Source organism: Babylonia areolata, chromosome 10 (genome assembly GCF_041734735.1).
Source record: "Babylonia areolata isolate BAREFJ2019XMU chromosome 10, ASM4173473v1, whole genome shotgun sequence".
NCBI lineage: Eukaryota > Metazoa > Mollusca > Gastropoda > Neogastropoda > Buccinidae > Babylonia > Babylonia areolata.
This window is the reverse complement of record NC_134885.1, coordinates 37,241,724-37,261,569: the sequence shown is the minus strand read 5'-3', so window position 1 is coordinate 37,261,569 and position 19,846 is coordinate 37,241,724. Positions and strand designations below refer to the sequence as shown.

At 41.4% G+C, this 19,846-nt stretch overlaps 3 protein-coding genes across 3 annotated transcripts in view; 2 read left to right on the top strand and 1 right to left on the bottom strand.

Moving 5' to 3' along the window:
- LOC143286975 (uncharacterized) overlaps nt 1-18,624 on the bottom strand; it is a 28,374-nt gene extending 9,750 nt beyond the window's left edge. Inside the window, exons 1-10 of the mRNA XM_076594965.1 lie at nt 18,509-18,624; nt 15,879-16,058; nt 12,212-15,106; nt 9,877-10,007; nt 8,624-8,703; nt 6,127-6,322; nt 5,402-5,542; nt 4,574-4,704; nt 1,928-2,043; nt 972-1,069 (exon numbers count right to left, since the gene is read on the bottom strand). Coding sequence (XP_076451080.1) covers nt 972-1,069; nt 1,928-2,043; nt 4,574-4,704; nt 5,402-5,542; nt 6,127-6,322; nt 8,624-8,703; nt 9,877-10,007; nt 12,212-15,106; nt 15,879-15,990 — 3,900 coding nt within the window. The 5' untranslated portion in view covers nt 15,991-16,058; nt 18,509-18,624. The remainder of the gene's footprint in view (nt 1-971; nt 1,070-1,927; nt 2,044-4,573; nt 4,705-5,401; nt 5,543-6,126; nt 6,323-8,623; nt 8,704-9,876; nt 10,008-12,211; nt 15,107-15,878; nt 16,059-18,508) is intronic.
- Nucleotides 1-19,846, top strand: part of LOC143286631 (uncharacterized) — a 162,230-nt gene that overhangs the window by 134,184 nt on the left and 8,200 nt on the right. The window lies entirely within an intron of this gene.
- The window catches only part of LOC143286979 (uncharacterized), a 29,654-nt gene continuing 28,475 nt past the window's right edge, over nt 18,668-19,846 (top strand). The window contains exons 1-2 of the mRNA XM_076594969.1: nt 18,668-18,876; nt 19,024-19,112. Coding sequence (XP_076451084.1) covers nt 18,870-18,876; nt 19,024-19,112 — 96 coding nt within the window. The 5' untranslated portion in view covers nt 18,668-18,869. The remainder of the gene's footprint in view (nt 18,877-19,023; nt 19,113-19,846) is intronic.

Sequence of the window (19,846 nt, the reverse complement as noted above, 5' to 3'; positions counted from 1 at the left end):
TGTGTGTGTGTGTGTGAGAGAGAGAGCACATGTAAGGGTGTCACATTTGGTTGCATGCTTGGTTTTTCAGTTTGCCTGGGGTGTACGCACTGGTTTGGGCATTTCATGCTAATCGTATCATGCTTACATAATGTACATATATCTGTGCAGTGGTGAGCAAAGATGAGTGAAGGAACAATACCACCATTTCAATCTGATACATTGGCCAAATAATGCACAACCAGCAGTCAGAATAAACTCTGCTGCAGATGGAAGAATACTATTATTCTTGCTACACACAGACTCCAATATATTTCCCTTAACAAGAGAATGAATGACAGGCATCAGAGACATTTAGAACAACCTCCACCACCAGAGTTTGATGTGGGATAGTGAGAGGGAGGGATCATGTCATGATAACATCAACAATGGTCATAATTATAAACAATGTTCAAACTTCAATGTCAGGAGCTGAGATTCCAAATACACCACAAACTTCACTGCAAAAGAAAGAACCCAGAAGAGCTCTGCTTGAATAAATCTTATATTAGATATACACGATAGTCAGTCGTGTCCGACTATGACAATCAGAACAGCACAGAAGGCAACTGCTGTTCTGACTATTTGGGCTAGAATTTGATTATAGTGGAGAGTGTCTTGCCCAAGTTACATCCCCACTCTCTCGGCCAAGAGGGCTTTAGAACAGTCGGCGTTGGGGTGGTTCCCAAAGGCCAACAAGCCCCCAAGGCTGCAGCACTAAGAGCCAGTGCAACTTTGCCTCCTAGTTTGAGAGTCATAGTCCTTCACAAAAGACTAAGCAGTAAATGATTTCCCATTGACCGGAGAAACCACTGATAATACAGCTCTCACTTTGCTGTTAGCCCAAATGTAAACTTATGTACTAGAACAATGCACTTAACTGCATTTGGTAACAAACTCCATCAAACACAGCAATACAAAACTGGCAAATTCTTTAAACAAGCATCACTGACCCTGAATCTGGGTTTCCACTGCACAGTGCTGTCGATTTCTTCCAGTTTGCGTTCAATGAGCTTGTCAATCTTCTCCAGGGGCACCAGATAGAAATATTCTGAAAACAACTGACTCAGTTAGCCACATCAGTTAGTCATCATTACAGTGCTTAGCAATATATGTCCAATACAAGAAAGACATCACTGCCATTTTTAGGAACTTACGTTCAACAATAACTCGAGTCACTAAATCTTGTTTCAAAACAAATCAAAGTGTCAGACATTGATCATTCACATGCACACACAGCACAGCTCACAGGCAAGAAATAAACAGAGAAAAAAACCTGACAAATAAAACACCAATACCTGTACAAATCTGTAAAATTTCTGGTGAAAAAAAAAAGAAGAAAACATTATTTTGGAAAGAGGCATGTTTTTCATACTGTGCACCAACATGTACAATCAAAAATTTTGGTTTTTTCCTACTGTATGCACCTCACAAAACCATAATTTGATGCAGGCACAAGAAATATAATGAATAAGAAGAGGAGTTAGAAGAGGCGGCCGTGGCCCAATGGTTAAAGTGCTGATTCTCGTCCAAGTTTCCCGTGCTTGATCTCTGGTTTTCGTGCACCTGGTTGGTTAAGGGTGGAGATTTTTCTAATTTCAGCATATGTGCAGACCAGCTAGTGCCTGAATATCCCGTTGTGTGTATACACATGCAGAGGATCAAGCAACAAATTAAAGATCCCGTAATCCATGTCAGCATTTGGTGGGTTAAGGAAACAGGAGCATGCACATCCCTTGTAAATGGAGTATGGCTGACTATATGGCAGGGTTAAAAATAGAAAAAGAAAAGAAGGTAAAACACATTAAAGCCCACTTGTACATGTGTACAAGTGAACATGGGAGCTGCAGCCCATGAACGCAGACGAAGAAGAAGAAGGAGAAGAAGAAGACAACAGATGGACGAATACCTTGAGACTTTCTGATGGCAGCCAGGAAGCTGGACTCCAGAGACTGGCTGAGGAAGATCTGCAGGTAGACGTTGAAGTGGTCCACCAGAGGGTCGTCCTCATACTGTATCTCCAGGCTGTCCAACACACACCAGTCACATACACACAGTGAAAACACACACATCCAACACACACACTGTTCACACACAAAGTGAAAAAACACACACACTTATGCACACCAGTTGTATCCAGAAATGCCAACTCTTTTTAACAATAATTTTGAATTCTTTTTTAATTTAAAGATAATGAAATTTTGATCTTGTTGAAAACTTGGATCAGGCACACACAAAACATTTACCTACACGGCATACATACATTTACCTACAACAAAGTTAAATTCCGTTATCAAAGGCTGATTGTTATTTACAGATTGGGTCTCTTTTACACTATTCAGTCTCCTTGGTGCTGTTTAAGAGGTCATCAGAGAAGGGCCAGAGATAACACTGACTGAGAAAGAAGAGTCAGGTCCTTTGCTGCTCAGGCAAATGAATCAGCTGACTGGTCCACACAATACGGGCACAGTGTAAGACTCTCATGCAACTGGCTTGGACTCTGCTTCATCACACGTGACTCACTACCCCAACCCAAGCTCAGTACACCATGTGCGTGATGAAACTACCAAGAAGCTCACAACATGAAAGCAGGTGGGGCGATCCTAGTTAAGTGAGAATGAACTCACCAGAACAATTATGACATTGACAAAATATCAGAACCAATTACAACCAGCTGAAACAAAACATGTCGAAATGTGTGGACAGTTGGCATAACTGGGTTTGTATGTTTAGACAAGTACCAAATATATGAAATTAAAAAAAACTTTTTTTGGGGGGGTCACATTCAAATGATGTCATTATAATACTTTTACAAAGTTGTTTGCTCCTGATGTGCCTAAAGAACATTTGCAAGTAATCATGTAAATTTGCAAAATCTCAGGTAAATAACAAAAATGTGGACAATAGTATTGTGCACAGCTTGGAGCAAATCCATCCTCTAACTTCTGTCCTGACTTTTCCAGGGGATATTATGGGTTAAACCTGCAATATCTCAAGTTTTTTACTTTGCAGTTTATGCAATCAAATACTTATTTTTATGACTAGGAACACAAGATTTCAATATGTATGAAATATGTATTTAGAAATAAAATGTTTTGAAAACATTTTTTACCGTAAATATTCAATGACTTTTTCACAGACAGGACATAGAAATAACGAGAGACAGATATCTGTTCAATTGATCCTTATAAGACTCTACAAATATCTATCAGTGTTGCTGTTTTTTCGTTACAGTTTCATTATCATACTTCAAAACTTAACATCATTATTCATATTATTTTTGCTTTCAACATCCTAAGTGAAGTAAAGCAGGGGTGTGTCGTTGGTCCCACCCTGTTCATAATCTTTACAGTCCTGATGAAGCATGCCTTCGGATCTTCCACAGAGGGCATTTTACCTTCGCACACCAGGTCAGACAGAAAGCTCTTGAAACTCTCAAGACTAAGAACGAAATCCATGGCTGCAACCACTATGTCCAGACTGACAAAGAGAGTCTGGAACAACTGCAAGCTGACAGAATATACCACTGTACAGGTCTACAAAGCTTGAGCACCCACCTGTACTGCAGTGAAACCAAGACACTGTGAGTGAGACAGGAACAAAAGTTCAACGCCTTCCACATGCACTGCCTCCGATGCATCCTGAACATCTGGCAGGGCAAAGTCTCCAACAACGCTGTCTTCAAGAAGGCTGGGATGCCCAGTATGTACACCCTGGCGCTGGCCCAGACATGTCATGTGAATGGACAACAACTGATTACTCAGGGACCTCCTGTACGGCGAGCTGGCCCTGGGAAAAGCACCCCAAAATCAGACTCCAACTAAACTATACATATGTCTGCAAAACAGCCACGAAGGCCCTGGGCATCAACCCAGACATGTGAAAAAACTGTAGCCTCCAAACAATCATCTTGAAGGCAGAAGAGTAGAAAGGTTCTCCAAGTTCAAAGAGGTACTTGCCCAACAGTCTGTGGTGAAACGAAAGGAAGGCAGGCCTAGTGTCTGACAGACAGACCAGCATCAGACTTTGTCTGCGCACAGTGTGGGAGAGACTGCCATTCCCCAAAAGGCCTGTCAAGCCACAACTGACGCTGCGTCAGAAACATCACCCAGAGTACAAATCCATTGTCTCCTGAGATTGAAGGATGTCTACATAATCATTACTGACAGTTATATAGCACCTACTTTCGGTCAGACATGGATCAAACTTTAAGCACTTTTCAAACTCAAATTCATTCTCATAACAGGCTGCCTACCTGGGTAGAGCCGAATGTTATGCACACACACATAATACACATATGTATATGAAAGTAGACTTTTCTTCATCATTTTGCCAGGTTTATCATCTCATGTGAATGACCAGCATCCAGACCACCACTAGTGGAAGGGTAGAAAATTCTGATGAGTGTGGGATTCGATCCTGTACCCTCAGTTTCTCTTGCTTCCAAGACTAGACGTGTAACCACTCAGCCACAAACTCAAAAACTCGAACAATCTATCAAACCCTCCCACACCCATGCCATACAAGCACAAAGCCCTGTGTGGGACAAGCATACCTGCCGTCTGCAGGGGGTTTGGGCCTGAACTCCTCCATCACCTCCACCACCTCAGCATGGGCCTTGCTGCTGATCATCGCCACCCGGATGGGAACGTACCCGGCCCTCATCGATGGTACCCAGGAGGAATACTGCTGACAGAGATTGCCTGTGATGAGCTTTGAGGTGAAAAGTAAATCAGTATTAATCATAAGGAATACACACTTACGCAAAATATTTTTGCACAAAGCTTTTTATATTAATATTATTAGTTACAAAGAATATGTAATCATGCAACAGATTTCACACTAAACTTTTAATGTTAATTGTACGGAATACTAAAGCAATGATTTACATACAAAGCTTTTCACTGATGAATCACAAACAGACACTGCCACAAAACTGAAACAAGATGCACACAGATGGTGCAATAATACTGAGTTTTAAAAAAAACATCTGTATAAACCACAAACAAATACACATGAATACCGACAGTTGCAATGAACAAGAAACATATAACACTCACACACATATATATCTATATATATCTATATATACCTATATAGGTTGTTTGAAGCAAAATTCTGTTGAAAAGTCCACTTTGACAGAAAAAAACAGAAACACAAACCACTTGCAAATGTAAGAAAGAAAAGAAAAATGGTGGCGCACTCTGGTGACATGCTCTCCTTGAAGTGGAACAGCCTGAACTTCACAGAGAGAAATCTGTTGTGACAAAAGAGTAACAGACCAATACAGCTATTCCAGAGACCGTCTGAAACAGATTTTCAGAAACAAAACAATCACCCGAATGTATCCAGAAATACCTGCGCTCTTGACAACACTGCTTACCGTGGACACAGCCTTGTGATAGAGGTGTCCGTTGTCAATGTTCATCTCAAACTTGCGAAGCATCCCCCCCTGTTCAACTCTCCAGATTGGGTAAGTCTCATAGTTGTGCAGGTCCTTCTTCTCCAGCAAGAACTGCCCCACCTGCAACAGGTGTCATATTTCTTCATTTTGTCTCATTATCTTATTTCATTTTCATGTTAATGATTTACACATGCCTAGAGTAGGCCCTCAAGGCCTGATCAGTGGGTTGTGTTTCTGCGAAGGTAAGGCATCTGCTTAAAAAAAAAATCAATCATTTATTTATCTATTTTACTGTGGTGTAGCCTGTATGGACGTGTCTGCACACTCTGACACCTCCACAAAGCTGAAAAAACTGAAACTGCAACAGTCATAATACAAAGGCGCTATCTACCACAGCTTTCTTGAGCACATAGTGTGTAGTGTGTAGATGTATGTATGCGCAGTGTGTGTGGAGTGTAGTATGCAGTTTTAGTATTGCATGTGTGTGTGTGAGTGCATGAGTGTATGCATAGATGTAAGCTTCGAAAATACACGCAATGAGTGTGTTCAAACATGTAAGCCTTGAAAAGATGTGATAACTGAGTTAAACTGAAGCAGCTCCAAGAAAGATGCATGCAAGAAGATATCTGGAATATCTTTCAGCGTTGCATCAGGAGGTATCAAGCAAAAATAAGTCACAAAACAATATGAAAATAGCAAGTCACCTCAAAACCATCACTGTCCACTGTCTGGCTGCAATCCTGGCTGGACGAAGTGTGAACAGACTTAACACTATCGTTGATATGGATGCTGGGTATGCTGTCGATGCGCGCCACTTTGACCACAGGCGTGCACGACAAGTCGGCAGCTATGTCCGACGACACATGTCTGTGTCCACTTTTCAGGCTTTTGTGAGATCGTCTGGGAAGAAATAATGCAATATATAAACAAACATAGTAATAACTGAACAGCAAATGAACAAATCAATGAAAGATAAATGAAGGTTTGCACTTGTAAAAGTTGTCCATGCGCATGTGTGTATATCTTTGTGTGTGTACACATTTGTATTCACAGGAGTGGATGTGGTGGGAACCCACATGTTTTGCATGAGACAATGTGCAACCAAGCTTTCCTTGCTTTCTGACTATGAAAATGCAACAAGAAAGACATACATGTCACAGTTAAATAACCAAATATCCCAAAGAGCTGATCAGTGCAAGTAACATACTTCAGATCTCCAGACCAATCAGACAGGTATCTTAACCCGGAGAGTGCGATGAGCCACGATCGTGGCTTTCCCAGTGAAGTGCGATGGGCCACAATCGTGGCTCTGTTTACATAAGGTCCGACATTGTACGGCTATGCTCGGCAGCCTTCATAAAACTGCCTCGTTCTGGTGTTACTGCCTCCCTGCTTGTGCTTGCACAAACTTTGACCGAGTTTACAAGTCCAGATCTTCATATTTTTGTAAACAATGAGTGACACTGAAGTTGACAAAGCTCAGGAAATGAGTGACCTTGTCACCAGTGATGATTCGTTTGCTGACAGGGATTCTGGTGAATACGGCTTTGTTATTTTGACACTTGGGCATGCTGGCTTGCTTGTTGTTCATTCAGTTTTGTGTCTCCAGCTACAAAAAACTGGGGGGTGGGTGATGGGGGTGGGGAGGGGGTGGTACAGTATCTATTGTGATTTCCTGACCAAATCAAGATAGAAAACTGGAAATTATTTTGATTTAAAGCATTCTTGCTGCTTTTGAAAGCAACACGAGCTAAAAGAAAACATTTATTTCTGTTTCTGCCTGTGATTGCATAAAGTATTGTAGATGTGCGCGTGCGTGGCGTCGGTGGGTGTGTCTCAAACAAATAATACAATTCTTATAATTTCATTGTTTCAGTTATATTCATATCATGATTCTGCAGCCAGAACATTTTTTGTACAGTTTAATTCCAATTTTGAGATTCTGACTCTGTAAAAGATGTGAAAATACCTATAAACATTGTGGTTGACGTTTTTGGAAAACAAGTGTGCAAAATTTGTTAATTATATCCTATGGAATATCTCCAACTGCATACAAGGTACAGCCTTTTTCTTACTTTTATCTGATTCTTTGTTCACTCTACTTTCCAAAAATGTATAGGTTTACCTATTTATTCTTACTGATAAGCATACAAATGCCCTAAATCAGAGCACAGGTAGCGGAGGCAAACTATCCCTTTGTTTTAAGCATGATTTCTGTATGTATGTTTTATTATATCCAGCACTTTGAGGGTTAACCCTTTGAGCCCTGACCACCGCTTTACCGGTGGTAGAGAAAAATGACATAATGCCTAGCCACCGGTTGAGCAGTGCGTAAACACTTGTGTCGTGTTTTGCTATTGGTTGACTTATATTGAAGAGCCAATCAGAAAAACCGTAACATTCTGACGTCAGCGAACATAGTACCAACATGGCCGCGCCTTTTCACTGTGTTTTGTGCATGTGCTTTGGATAAAAAAGATCGATTTCAATGTAAGTCAACCAATAGCAAAACACGACACAAGTGTTTACGCAGCGCTCAACCGGTGGCTAGGCATTATGTCATTTTTCTCTACCACCGGTAAAGCGGCGGTCAAGACACTCATTTTATATCTGCCGTGACACATTAAATACCAATTATTTGCAAATTTTTGCTCAGGAGCTCAGGCAGAAGGGTTAAGTTTTTGAGAAAATGACTGATGACAGAATAATTACTTGTTTCACAGAGTCAACTAAACCACGGCAGTTTAAGTTTCACTTTTCCAAAGCTCCTCAATAATTATTCATGTTTATCACTGCACACTGACCAATCCTTGGATGACATGATGATTTCTAGTGTCAAATTCATAACATATTTTTCTTAAATATGTAGTTGAAATATGAAAACAAGCAAAACCTTTACTTTTCAAAAAAGACCTTTCCAAATAGCTGGGTCTTATAACTTTTTAGAAAATCTCCCCCCACCCCCTTTTTCGATAACTTTTCTTGGTAAAGCTACAATACTGAATAACTGATACAGTAAACACGCCAATCTATCACAACCTTCCCAAGAGACTGGACTGCTTTTAGGGCATGATAAAAATGGCTACATATATCTAAAAGAACAAACAGAAAGACACAGTGAAAAGGAACAACAGAAGATCAGACAAATACATATAAGCAGATGACAGGTAGACAGACAGATGCAGGTAATCAGATGCTTACTTTGACTTCTTTGATTTCCTGGGTTTAGCTTCAAGGATAGCTGATGTATCAAAACCAAAACCAACAGGACGTTTTGGCTCCTGCACAACATGGTATTCATGGAAAATGATAATATGATATTCCCGACTATTGACGGACATCATTCTGATTAGATGAAAGCAACAGTCATAATACAAGTAGTGGTTATATTATATCTTTTTTTTTTTTTAAGATGAAAAAAAAAGGACCCCCCCACCCCAAAGTGAAGTGTTCTTCACCATTTCTATTAGTATCATCAAACTTTCATGTAATTCGCTGTCTGCTTGCTAATAAGTGAATAACACCACCACTTCTGTTTTGCAAGAAATGTATGTAATAACTGAAATAATTGCCAGAAATATATATGTGATTCAATACCTGTATTAGGAATACTCTGCTGGCACTTGTTCTAATCACATTCCTCATTTCTATATATTTCCTTCTGTTTGATTTAATTTTTTTAAAATTTTTATATTAAGCTTGGAGATAAGACATGTTCATGCATCACTATGTGCCAGGCACTCTCTACTCCATGACTTTATGTTAAATCCATTCAACAAATAACATATATACCATTTTTTGTTTTTTTACTAAAAATTTGAAGTAAGTCATTTTTTTCTTGTTGCTGCCGTTGCTTACCAAAGGACTAATTTTTCAAATGCAATAAATTCTCAGAAAAGTTTAAATTAAATCTATACTTTGTAAGTCAACAAGAATAAGATAATAAAACAAACCATCAAAACAACTCTGAAATAATAATAATAATAATAATGGTATTTATATAGTGCTGAATCTTGTGCATAGACAAATCAAACCGCTTTTGCACCAGTCATTTACACGCATGCATAACTCTAAAACTGAAGAAACTGAAGACAAGGAAGAGGCTGGGAAGGGATGCTATTTTGGGAAGAGGTGGTTTTAAAGGCCAGACTTGAAAGAGCTGAGTGCGGAGACTTGACAAAGCGAAAGAGGAAGTTCATTCCAACTGCAGTGAATTAAGTTAAAGATAGGAACTTCAAGCTCGATATGTACAGGAAAGTTCAGTAGCCATTTATGAATTAAAAGAGTGGAGGAAACTAAAGATACACACACACACACACAAAACAATTCACACACACACACACGAACACTACCACACAAACACACACACACACTGCAACACAAACAATCATTTATACCTCCTTCCATATATCCATGATATTCACAACAGTCTGCTAAAGTAACCCTTCACCCACCTCTACAAAAGGCGTCCACACAGGATCTTTGTCGGAATCATACTCGCTGCCGCTTCCACCAGGATGCATTCTGGGTACGAAGTCGTCATCCGAGTCGGAGTCACCACTGGTATCAGAGTCTCTATATTTCTCTACAAAAGAAACTTACCGACTGAATAACAGATCTTTTTTCAAATCAATAGTTGTGAAAAATATTAATGCTAAATGACTGATAATTCAACCAGCAACAAGATTTAGGAAGAAATTTTCTAACTGCTTAATTCAAAGGGGGTGGGGTGGGGGGGGTGGGGGGGGAGGAACAAAAAAAAGTTTTTGACTCTCACAGTCTCAGTCTTTCAAACTATCCAGTATCCACATAATATGATTATACCAATATGCAATAATAATTCACACATGCAAGCAATGAACTTTATCATACTCATAGTCTTTTCACCAGCTCAAAAGAATTCAAGCTACAAAGAGAAGATGGAGCTGCTTCTTGCATATAGGTGTTTCTGTGCAGCTGGCAGCCAGGAACAGCAAACATGGTATCATAGTATGTACTCCTATGATAAACTGGACACAGAATAGCTTTCTTTGGCTGTGATCAAACAGTGCCTCAGCAAGCATGGCATACAAATTACAATACTCCTAGGACAAAACAGACAATACAGCTTTCTTTGGCTGCTATCAAACAGTGCCTTTCTTGTGGACGACAATGAAGGAAGTGGCCTCCCTTCATATCAAAGCTATGCACCCACCCCTCCCCCTTTATATATATATATTATATATTATATATATATATATATAATATATATATATATATATATATATGACTTCAATCGTCTAATTTTTTTCTTCCAAATTCAGACTACATCTTTTGTATTCAGTTTCCTCTTTTATGACCCTTTCACTTTCATATTCAATTTCAGATGGCGAACAAAGATCCTGACCCTGTGGTGAAGTGAACCGATCAGATGACTTTCAAACAGAACCCAAGACTTCAAAAGTTCAATGGTAAGCAGGGGGCACCATGCAGTTTTAGAAATTTCAGGGCTTTGGTGTATGGCTCATAACTGTGTATGCTTCAGCTTGTATGTTCAAATATAGAGTGAACACAGTAATTTTCTGCAAAACTCTTGTGTTTGCTTTTGAAACACCTGTTGTATACTTGGGACAGTTCAGATCAATTTGAATTCTATTTCAAAGGTACGTTTTTACATTTCACTGGTATTTGATGGTTTGATACAGATGTTGCTCATTTCACTTTTCCAGATGAATTATATCTAAGGCCACTTCCTTCAAAGTTTAAAAAAAAATTATTCTAGCCAATAACTGAATAAAGCTTTTGACACTGAACTTAAAAGCATTTTTCTGACATCAGCAGATGGCAATATGGGTGAAACTGAAAGGTTGAGCATCCATGGATCCTTAACAAAATATATGGAAAAAACAAACAAAATATAACAGCAAAATATAACCATGATAACTGAAAAAAAAAGAAGAAAAAAAAAAGAAGAAAAAAAAAGGAGCAATACTCATTATTCTTATTCTTGTAGTTTATAGTCCAGCCGACCGCACAGGGCCATATCAGGACTGTTTAACCTTACTAATGCTCAACCGCGTCAACACAAAACTGTCACATCTAGTATCTACAAAAAAAACACTAAGACAACCCCACAAAACACAGTTCATGACAAAGTATCCCAACCATTTCGCTCCTTATGGCAAATAAGACTAGGCCATGTTGAGGATGCCAGCCCTTCCACTTAATTTATCATCCCTAGATTACAAAAAATCGAAAAAAAGGAAACAATACTTCAAAGCCAAACAAAAAATACATAAAAAAGACCATATACTGATATATAAGCAAATAACACTACAGAATGGGCAGCTAGTGCCCATCCCAGTATTCACATCTCACAACCTTATCGCCAGAGGAAAACAGCACAGATAGTACATCACAGACTGCGGAAAAGAGAAAAAAGTGTTAAGGCTTGCTTGAAAAAAGAAAGGGAAATGGACAGGGAAGGCAGGAAATGGAGACAACAGTCAAGAAAGAAAAAAAAGGCAGAAACAAAAAGAGTGACAGAAAAGAGGAAACTTCTTGCACAGAATTTCCAGAAGGCGGGGATGCTAGCTATTTATACTGAAAGACCTCCGGCATCCCCAAGGGGGAAGCAATACCCACTGTTCCATAATCATAATATATATGTGTACATAAGAACATAAATAATTACAATCAGATAAATACCTATTCTACAAATTTCTACCAAATATACTTACTATTGATTACCCTGAAAAATAATCATTTACTCTTTGATAATCTGCCCCAACTGCTTGCTCATGTACTCACTTTTCTTTTTCGTCTTCTCCTTGGCAACATCCTTTGCCCGGCGACCAATGATTTCCCTGGGAGGTGGGGGCGTGGGTTCTCTAGCTGATTTGCCCTTTATCCCGTCTCGCCCCCTTCCTGAAGAACCACCACGACCTTTTGGGGGCCTGCCCCTAGACCTGTGCTGTTTCTTCAATGTGTTTTGCAGAGTGATCTTCACAGTCAAATCTTTTGTGCGCTGCACAGAATAGCTACCTGTTTCCGGGGCGTCTGAGTCATAAGAGTCTGAATCCAGAGTGGACAATGCATTTTTCACAGCCGTACCTACATTGGAATCATCTTCATCCTCTGAAAATGAGAGAGGGGTCGATGACTGGTTTGGTTCTGGCTCTGGCGGTTTGGGAGGTGGAGGTGGTCTGCGTGGCTCTGGGATGTATTTGGGCAGCTGGGGCTTCTCGCTGATGGTGGCAGTGGTGACACTTGACAGCGTCTCCTGCTTTTTGCCCATAAGGAAATTCATGAATGAATCCTGAAAGCAAGGTCCTGATTTGCTGATTGTAAACGATGACTTGGCTTCTGGTTTTTCTGAGGCTGCCAAGGCTGGGCCAGAGGAACTGTTTGAGTTGGACTGCTGTGCCGATGGCTGCCTCACCATGGGCCGGTCCTTGTCCGCAAGCTCAGGAGGAGGGAGGGCAAAGTTGCACAGCTCATCATCCTCGTCCACCGGGTTGGTACATGTCGCTGCTGGCTTGGCAGGGGGTGCAGGAGGCGTGGGTTCGATCTCCACCACAGAATTTTCCACCAGTGCTGTTGTTCCCTGAGACTCAGACTTGTTGTTGGTAGTGGAGGTGTTGTCAAACAAACTGGAGAAGGCTGCCTCATCAATGGTGGTGGACCCTTCAGTGGACTGGTAGGAGAAGGGAGCAGGGAAGACGGGCAAGCCAGCGGCCACGTGCATGGCCTCTGAGTAGACATTGCCTGGGATGAGGCGGACTGGCTGTCCAGACACCAGCTGCTCCATGTAGGGCTGGGAGGAGAAGGCCTGCAGGTCAAACTGAGAATTCTGCTGGGGCATCAGATCCTGTTCCTCAGAGTACGTCCCACTCAGCATGCCTGTGTCACTGTTGTTGTTGTTGGTTTTCAAGGGGGAGCTGGACACTCTGGAGTTATTCATGGACATCATGGGAGGATTTTCCACTGTCTGTGGCTGTGAGCGAGGGGATTGGTCGCTGATGGGGGAAACCTGGTTGTTCCCCACACTGGACATCACCTGGTAGCCCCCTTCACTGTTCATGTTGTCGTTCATGCCAGGACGCATGCGCATCAGATTCTGGGGTGAGGAGGAAGAGGTGGAGTTGCCGTACTGTCCCTGCATCAAGGACTGGTTGTCCTGTGACTGCTGGAACTGCTGAACGTTGCGTGATGTGGGGCTCTGAAAATTGTTGTTGTTGCCACCAGAGTAGCCTTGGGAAGAGCTCAGGAACCCTGTCTGCTGACTGTTGTTGAAGGTGGACTGAGGTGGTGGCACATTCTTCAGGATCTCAGCCTTGGGCTTCTTGCGACTGCGTGGCTTTTTTGGCTTGGATGATGTGGAGGAATCAGCCATGGCCTGCACTGGAGGGGCGGCTGGTTTGACAGTAGAACTGGGCATGACATTGTTCTGGGGACTGCCCATGGAGGACATGGGAGCCTGGGGGCTTCCTACACTGATGGGAGAGTGCTGGTGGGGACTGTTCACACTGGCACTGATCTGCTGCACTTGTGACTTTGATCCTGCTCTGCCCCGGCTGGATGGTTGAGGCATCATCAGGGAGTGCAGGTGCTGGGGTACTTCCTTGGGTTCTTGAAGAGAAAGGCCTGACGGGGGACCATGAATGTTGTTTCCTCGAGACTTGGACCCACTCTGTGGATGGTGGCTGCTAGCACCAATGGCATTCAGATCTGTGAAGGAGACTGTTGTTGGAAAAGCAGTTTCCCCTGGCTGGTTCTCTGACAGTGGTGTGGCAGGGCTGACAGGGTCATAGTTGATATCAGCAGCAGTCAGATGGGAAGAGGTGAAGCTGTTGGAATTTGTTGGGGTGGAGCTGGTGTATGAGGTTGTTGCGATGGAATAGTATAGCTGGTTCTGTGACTGAGAGCCTGAGGACAGATCCTCTATCTCATGGGAGGCCATGTTCTGAAACTCCATCTGTGGCTGAGGAGTCTGAGAAGGCGCTGGAGTGGAATGCCCATGCTGGCGACCAAACCCCATCATGTTGTACAACGAGTGCACCTGTGATGCTGCTGACATGGGAGCCTCTGACCTCCCCGTGCGTGACGACACATCTGGGATGGTGATGCCGTCAGGCGAGAAAGGATTCCGTTGGATGGCGCCATGTCGTGAGGCTGCGCTGTGAGCAGGAGGGGGCTGTGAAGTACGATGGCTGCCAGAGGGCATTGGCAACGCACTGGACAAATCTACACTGGAGATTGCACCGAACGGATTGGATGATGAAGCTGGCATAAAGTTGGACAACCCCCATCCTTTAGAACTGCTCTCCAGAGATGGGCTCTGAGACACAACAGAAGGAGATGAGTATGTGTGGGGAGGGTCCTTATGCTCCTCAAACAACGAGGACTTTGATGGGCTGAACACTGCCGTTGAAGCTGTTGAAAAGCGAGCTGTGGACGCTGGTATCTGCTGATCGCTTCTGACGGACTCAAACACCAGCGGGTTCTGACTAAGGCTCATGCCAGCTTTGTGCAGCGACTGGGCATTGAAGCCCCCAGTGAGGGGATTCATGGACTCAATGATCTGAGACATGGTGGAAGAGTTGAAGGGGTGATGAGCAGCAGCATAGTTGACTGCAGGGATGGTGCCCAGCGCCCGCTGAGGCAAGGGAGCATGGGGCTGCAGGGAGTGAGTCAGGCCCAGACCTGCAAGCAAAGTTTAATGTTCAGGATTTTACCAGCTGATTAGGAAATCAGAAGTGAGCGATAAGCTATGGATATTCCTTAATTTTTTTAACAAATTTTTGAGATAGAGAGAGAGGAGGGAGGGTGGGAGAACCTGTATACAGAATAAACTTTAGCTTATGACAAACTCAGCCATGTTTTCATGTTTTTGGTTCTTCTTAAATTTTTTTCCCTGTTGCACTTTTTCTTCTCTTTTTCTTCCTCAAAATGATTTTTACTTTCATTTTCAATTGAGCATCAGCTTGCTTTTTGTTTGGAGGATAAAGTGAATGAGAATGAAAGGAAAAGATCCATGGCACAAATCAGTCCTGGGACATGCTGAACCTGTGACATATTGTGTCATGACCACTATTTGTTGCTACAAAATATCCCCGCATACACATGCATACAGACAACATTGATTACTAGGTTTTGGTTGAGGCCTTTGTGTGTGTTCTGAAATATGGACATAGGTTTTGGTTGAGGCCTTTGTGTGTGTTCTGAAATATGGACATCCTTTTTTTTCTTCAAAACAATAATTTTTGTGTAAGGAAGTTCTAGACATCTTATTTTTCTTCAAAACAATAATTCTTCAGTTTGTTCATTTTATCAGATTAAATCGCTGTTACTCTTTGAGTGATCATGACTTTCGTTTGACTGTGTTGGTTTTCTTCTAAAGTTCTATTCATCGGCTATATAATTTCCTCCAATTTTCATCTACTCATCAGTTATTGTTATAATCCTTCATGCTTACCTGAGCCAAGGCCAGCCTGATCCAGAAGAGGAAAAGCAGAATGCGGGGTGGAGAGACTGCCCTGAGCCAGGCGGCTGTACTGCTGATAGTTGGACCAGTGGTTCGGGTCCATGGTGTCAGCTGGTACACGCCAACCTCCTTAACAGGGTCACTGGGACACAAGTAACCCTGATGGCAAACCTGCAGAAAAAAGAAAGGAAGGAAACGAAAAAGGAGCAAGATTATCAACAGCAGAAACATAATAAAAGCCAGCAGAATAAGTTGCTCTGGCAAATAAAATAAGAGGGGGTGGGGGGTGGGGGTGGGGGGGAACAACAAAAAAACAACAACACAACAACTGGTCAAGCTAAACATTAGCCACCCTCCCTCCACCCAATGTATATGAAATGAAAATGTAAAGAATCAACAAACTAAATAAAGAACGTACACAACTGGATGTGGGACACATTGAACCGGTGACATACCAACTGTGTACATTGTAAGATCACTTAACTGATCTATGGAAATGTGTACTATAAATAACTAAAAATTAACAGAATCATCAAAGATGAGAGCTCTGCAAAGCATGACTAATTTGTATTGTAATACGATATATGCATAAATATATTTCATTTGAATATATCATTTGTCATTTGAATATCATATATATTATAGAGCTCTGCAGAACATGATGGATTCTTAACGTGACATTTAATATGATGTATACATGTAATATAATATGCATGAAATAAAGTCATCCACACCATAAAAAAGTCAAATATATGATACAATCTTACTAAAGTTATGGGTGTGGTGGTAAAATGATTTGAACGCTGGATTCTCCCCCGAGTATTTTTAGTTTGATCCTTGGTGCACCTGGCGGGTTAAGGGTGGAGATTTTTCTGATTTCCCAAGTCAACATATGCGCTGACTGCTTGTGCTTGAACCCCTTGCATGTGTATACGTACACACGCAGAAGATCAATTACACACGGTAAAGATCCTGTAAACCATGTCATTGTTTGGTGGGTTCGGTTATGGAAACAAAGACATACTCAGCATGCACACCCTGAACATGGAATATGGCTGCCTACATGAAGGGGTTATAAATAATATTACTACTACTACTACTAATGGACATTTATGTTGCGCATTTCTCCAGAAATACTGCTCAAAGTGCTTTACATTTTGTTCCCCAGTCCCCGCCTCTCCATCAATACTCCTCTCCACCCCCCTGCACCCCTCCGACCCCTCTCCCCCCCCACACACATCCCCCCCACACACACTCACACAAAACACTCATGTGACTGAACACTGGAAACCACCCACCCACCTACGACACCCTCAAGAAAACACATCCTTGCAACATGCACTCTGGCACACAAACACACTGACACTCACCAGCACCCCGCCACACACACACGGCAAACAGCCTCTCCATAACAAAACATGAATCCAAAACCAGACCACACCAAGATTTTTTTTTAAAAAGAAAAAAAGAAAAAAGAAAAGCGGTGATACCTGCAAAAAAAAAGTTTGTCTATAGATGTGAGTCACTAAATGTGTGTGTGTGCATGACCGAAACCTGACTGAATGACACAGGAAACCGATAAAGAGTGCCGAAAGGCAGCTCAATCAGCTCTACTCTGATAGGCAGACTGTTGTGTGGCACTGACGGACTCCACGCCTGTAAAGTGCTTAGAGCTGGGTCTCTGACTGAGGACAGGTGCTATGAAAGTTATTAAGTACCCATATCATCACCATCATAGATATATCACCATAAAAAACAGAAGAAGAAAAACCCTACCTGTCAAAACATAACTGTGGAAAATCTATCAATCAAAAGTGAATTAATGCCGATACATGTCTAGATTGTTACTGAAAATTTGCATATATATTTAGAACTATATAATATGTTGTTATCAAAAAGATTCTTGAAAAAGCTGAATGGTTTCTGATTTGAAGTGGGACTTCAGGCAGGTTTGTGTTGTTATTGTTACTTTTACAAAATATCTGAACTTACAGAATATGTCACAGATTAGTAATTACTAGACATCTTGTATGCAATTTCCCCAATTTCCTCACAATCAGTACCACTACCAGCAATAACTGCAGAAAGTTCTTTGTTATTATGTGTAGTTGCCACTAGTTGTTGGAGTTTAAATGACATTAAACTTTGTTCTAAAAATATAATAACTGAAATGTAATCAGAAAAAAACACTGTTAGTTTCAAAACACTCTCTGACTGACCACACTCCAGATCTGATGTTAAAAATCTGGGTGTTGTGGTCACTGTTTGGTCATGGTGTAGCACTAGCAGCAGCACTTAGATGCACTTCACCACTTGTGTACATTAGTAATGCTGCATTCACAAAGACGGAATTACTTTGTTTCTCCAACTGGATTAGTTTCACGCCCACACTGTGAGGACTGGGTTAGATGGATAATACAGGATATAGTTTTATCTGCTCGAATGCAGAAGCTACAGTAATGAAGGGAACTCATCCAAATGAGTCGCTTCATGCATCTTCTGCAGCAGACAACATCAAACACGACGCATATCTTATCAAAACACCTGTAAAATCTTACGTACCCGAGTGCAAAATCGAATATAAAAAAATGCATTAGCAAACAATGAAACACCTTTCGCACCTGTATGCAAGTAGATCTAATCGAGATGCGCGCACTGAAAGATAGGATGCATTATGCACTGGTGCCTGTCCAAGATGACAAGAAGTCGTTTTCGCTTTCCGCCATCTTGTAATCTTTTACCCAGACTGCACAGCGACAAAATGGCACACACGTCGGGAAGCATAAACCGTCACGCTGCATCACATTATCGAGCAGTTTGCTTCTCCCTTGCGCATTAATGAGATCATTCTTCTATACACCCGATCATCATTGATTTGATTTTCTGCCAGCACCCAAAGCTTTAAAGTTTACGTGATAATAATAGCGATTTTCCCCATTTTTCAGCCAGCGGGGGCGCTGTGTTGCAGGTTGCGGATTCGAGATGGAGGGTAAGTGCACTATTTGATAAGTCTTGATCAGTAGATGGAAACTAAATGTTGCAAGTTCTTGCCAGTATGATGTTGCATGACACTGACAAAAGCATGTTTCTTGATATTATGATATAAATGCTTAATATTCGCTTATGGATTTTGCAGATATACAGTCTTGGTGGGAGGTCCCAGGCATTGCGCATTTCTGTTCTCTCTTCAGAACTGCTTTCGATCTCACAGATTTTGATATTGAGGTAAGTCGCTAATTTTGTCATTGTGCAGTTACTGATGGGATATAGTTGACTATAATCGTATTTCCACAATTGCATTTGTACAGTTAGTTTTAGGTCACTGTCTTTGTTGGCATTCATGTATTACAGGTTGCCATGAAATTGACACAATGAGTGAATGACAGTATACATTATCAACATGATAGTCATGAAACTGACAGTAGACAATTCCCCCCCCCAAAAAAACAACAACAAAAAAACAAAACTATCTTGATATAATTTCAATAATAGTATTGGTCTCCAGACTCCAGAAGGTGTCTTTTTGGAGTTTTTCTCCCCCCACCCCTCCCCTTATAGTTATATTTTCTAGAAGGGTGGAAACTGATGCCACCTAGGTTTAGTTGTGTACATTACATGACACTGACAGTTGACAGAGATATATTTCTGCAGGTTGTTACTATGTTAGTTATGTGACCAAAAGGTAACAGTAAAATATGGTAACATTAATTTAAATCTTTTGGGATTAAGGACAGTACTGCTAAAAATGTCAAATGATTGGGTAAAACACAGGCAAAGTTTCTGTCGAGGTACAACAGAACTCTGTAATAATTTGCTCTGCTGTTAGTGTTAGTATATTGACAGTTGTTCTTCCCTAGACTGTTGTGGTAGAAATCACATCATCATCTTAGAGGTAAAGAGTTGTTTCAATATCTCAATTCTTCACTGTTGGGGGTGGGGGAAATCTGTTGAGTTTGGAC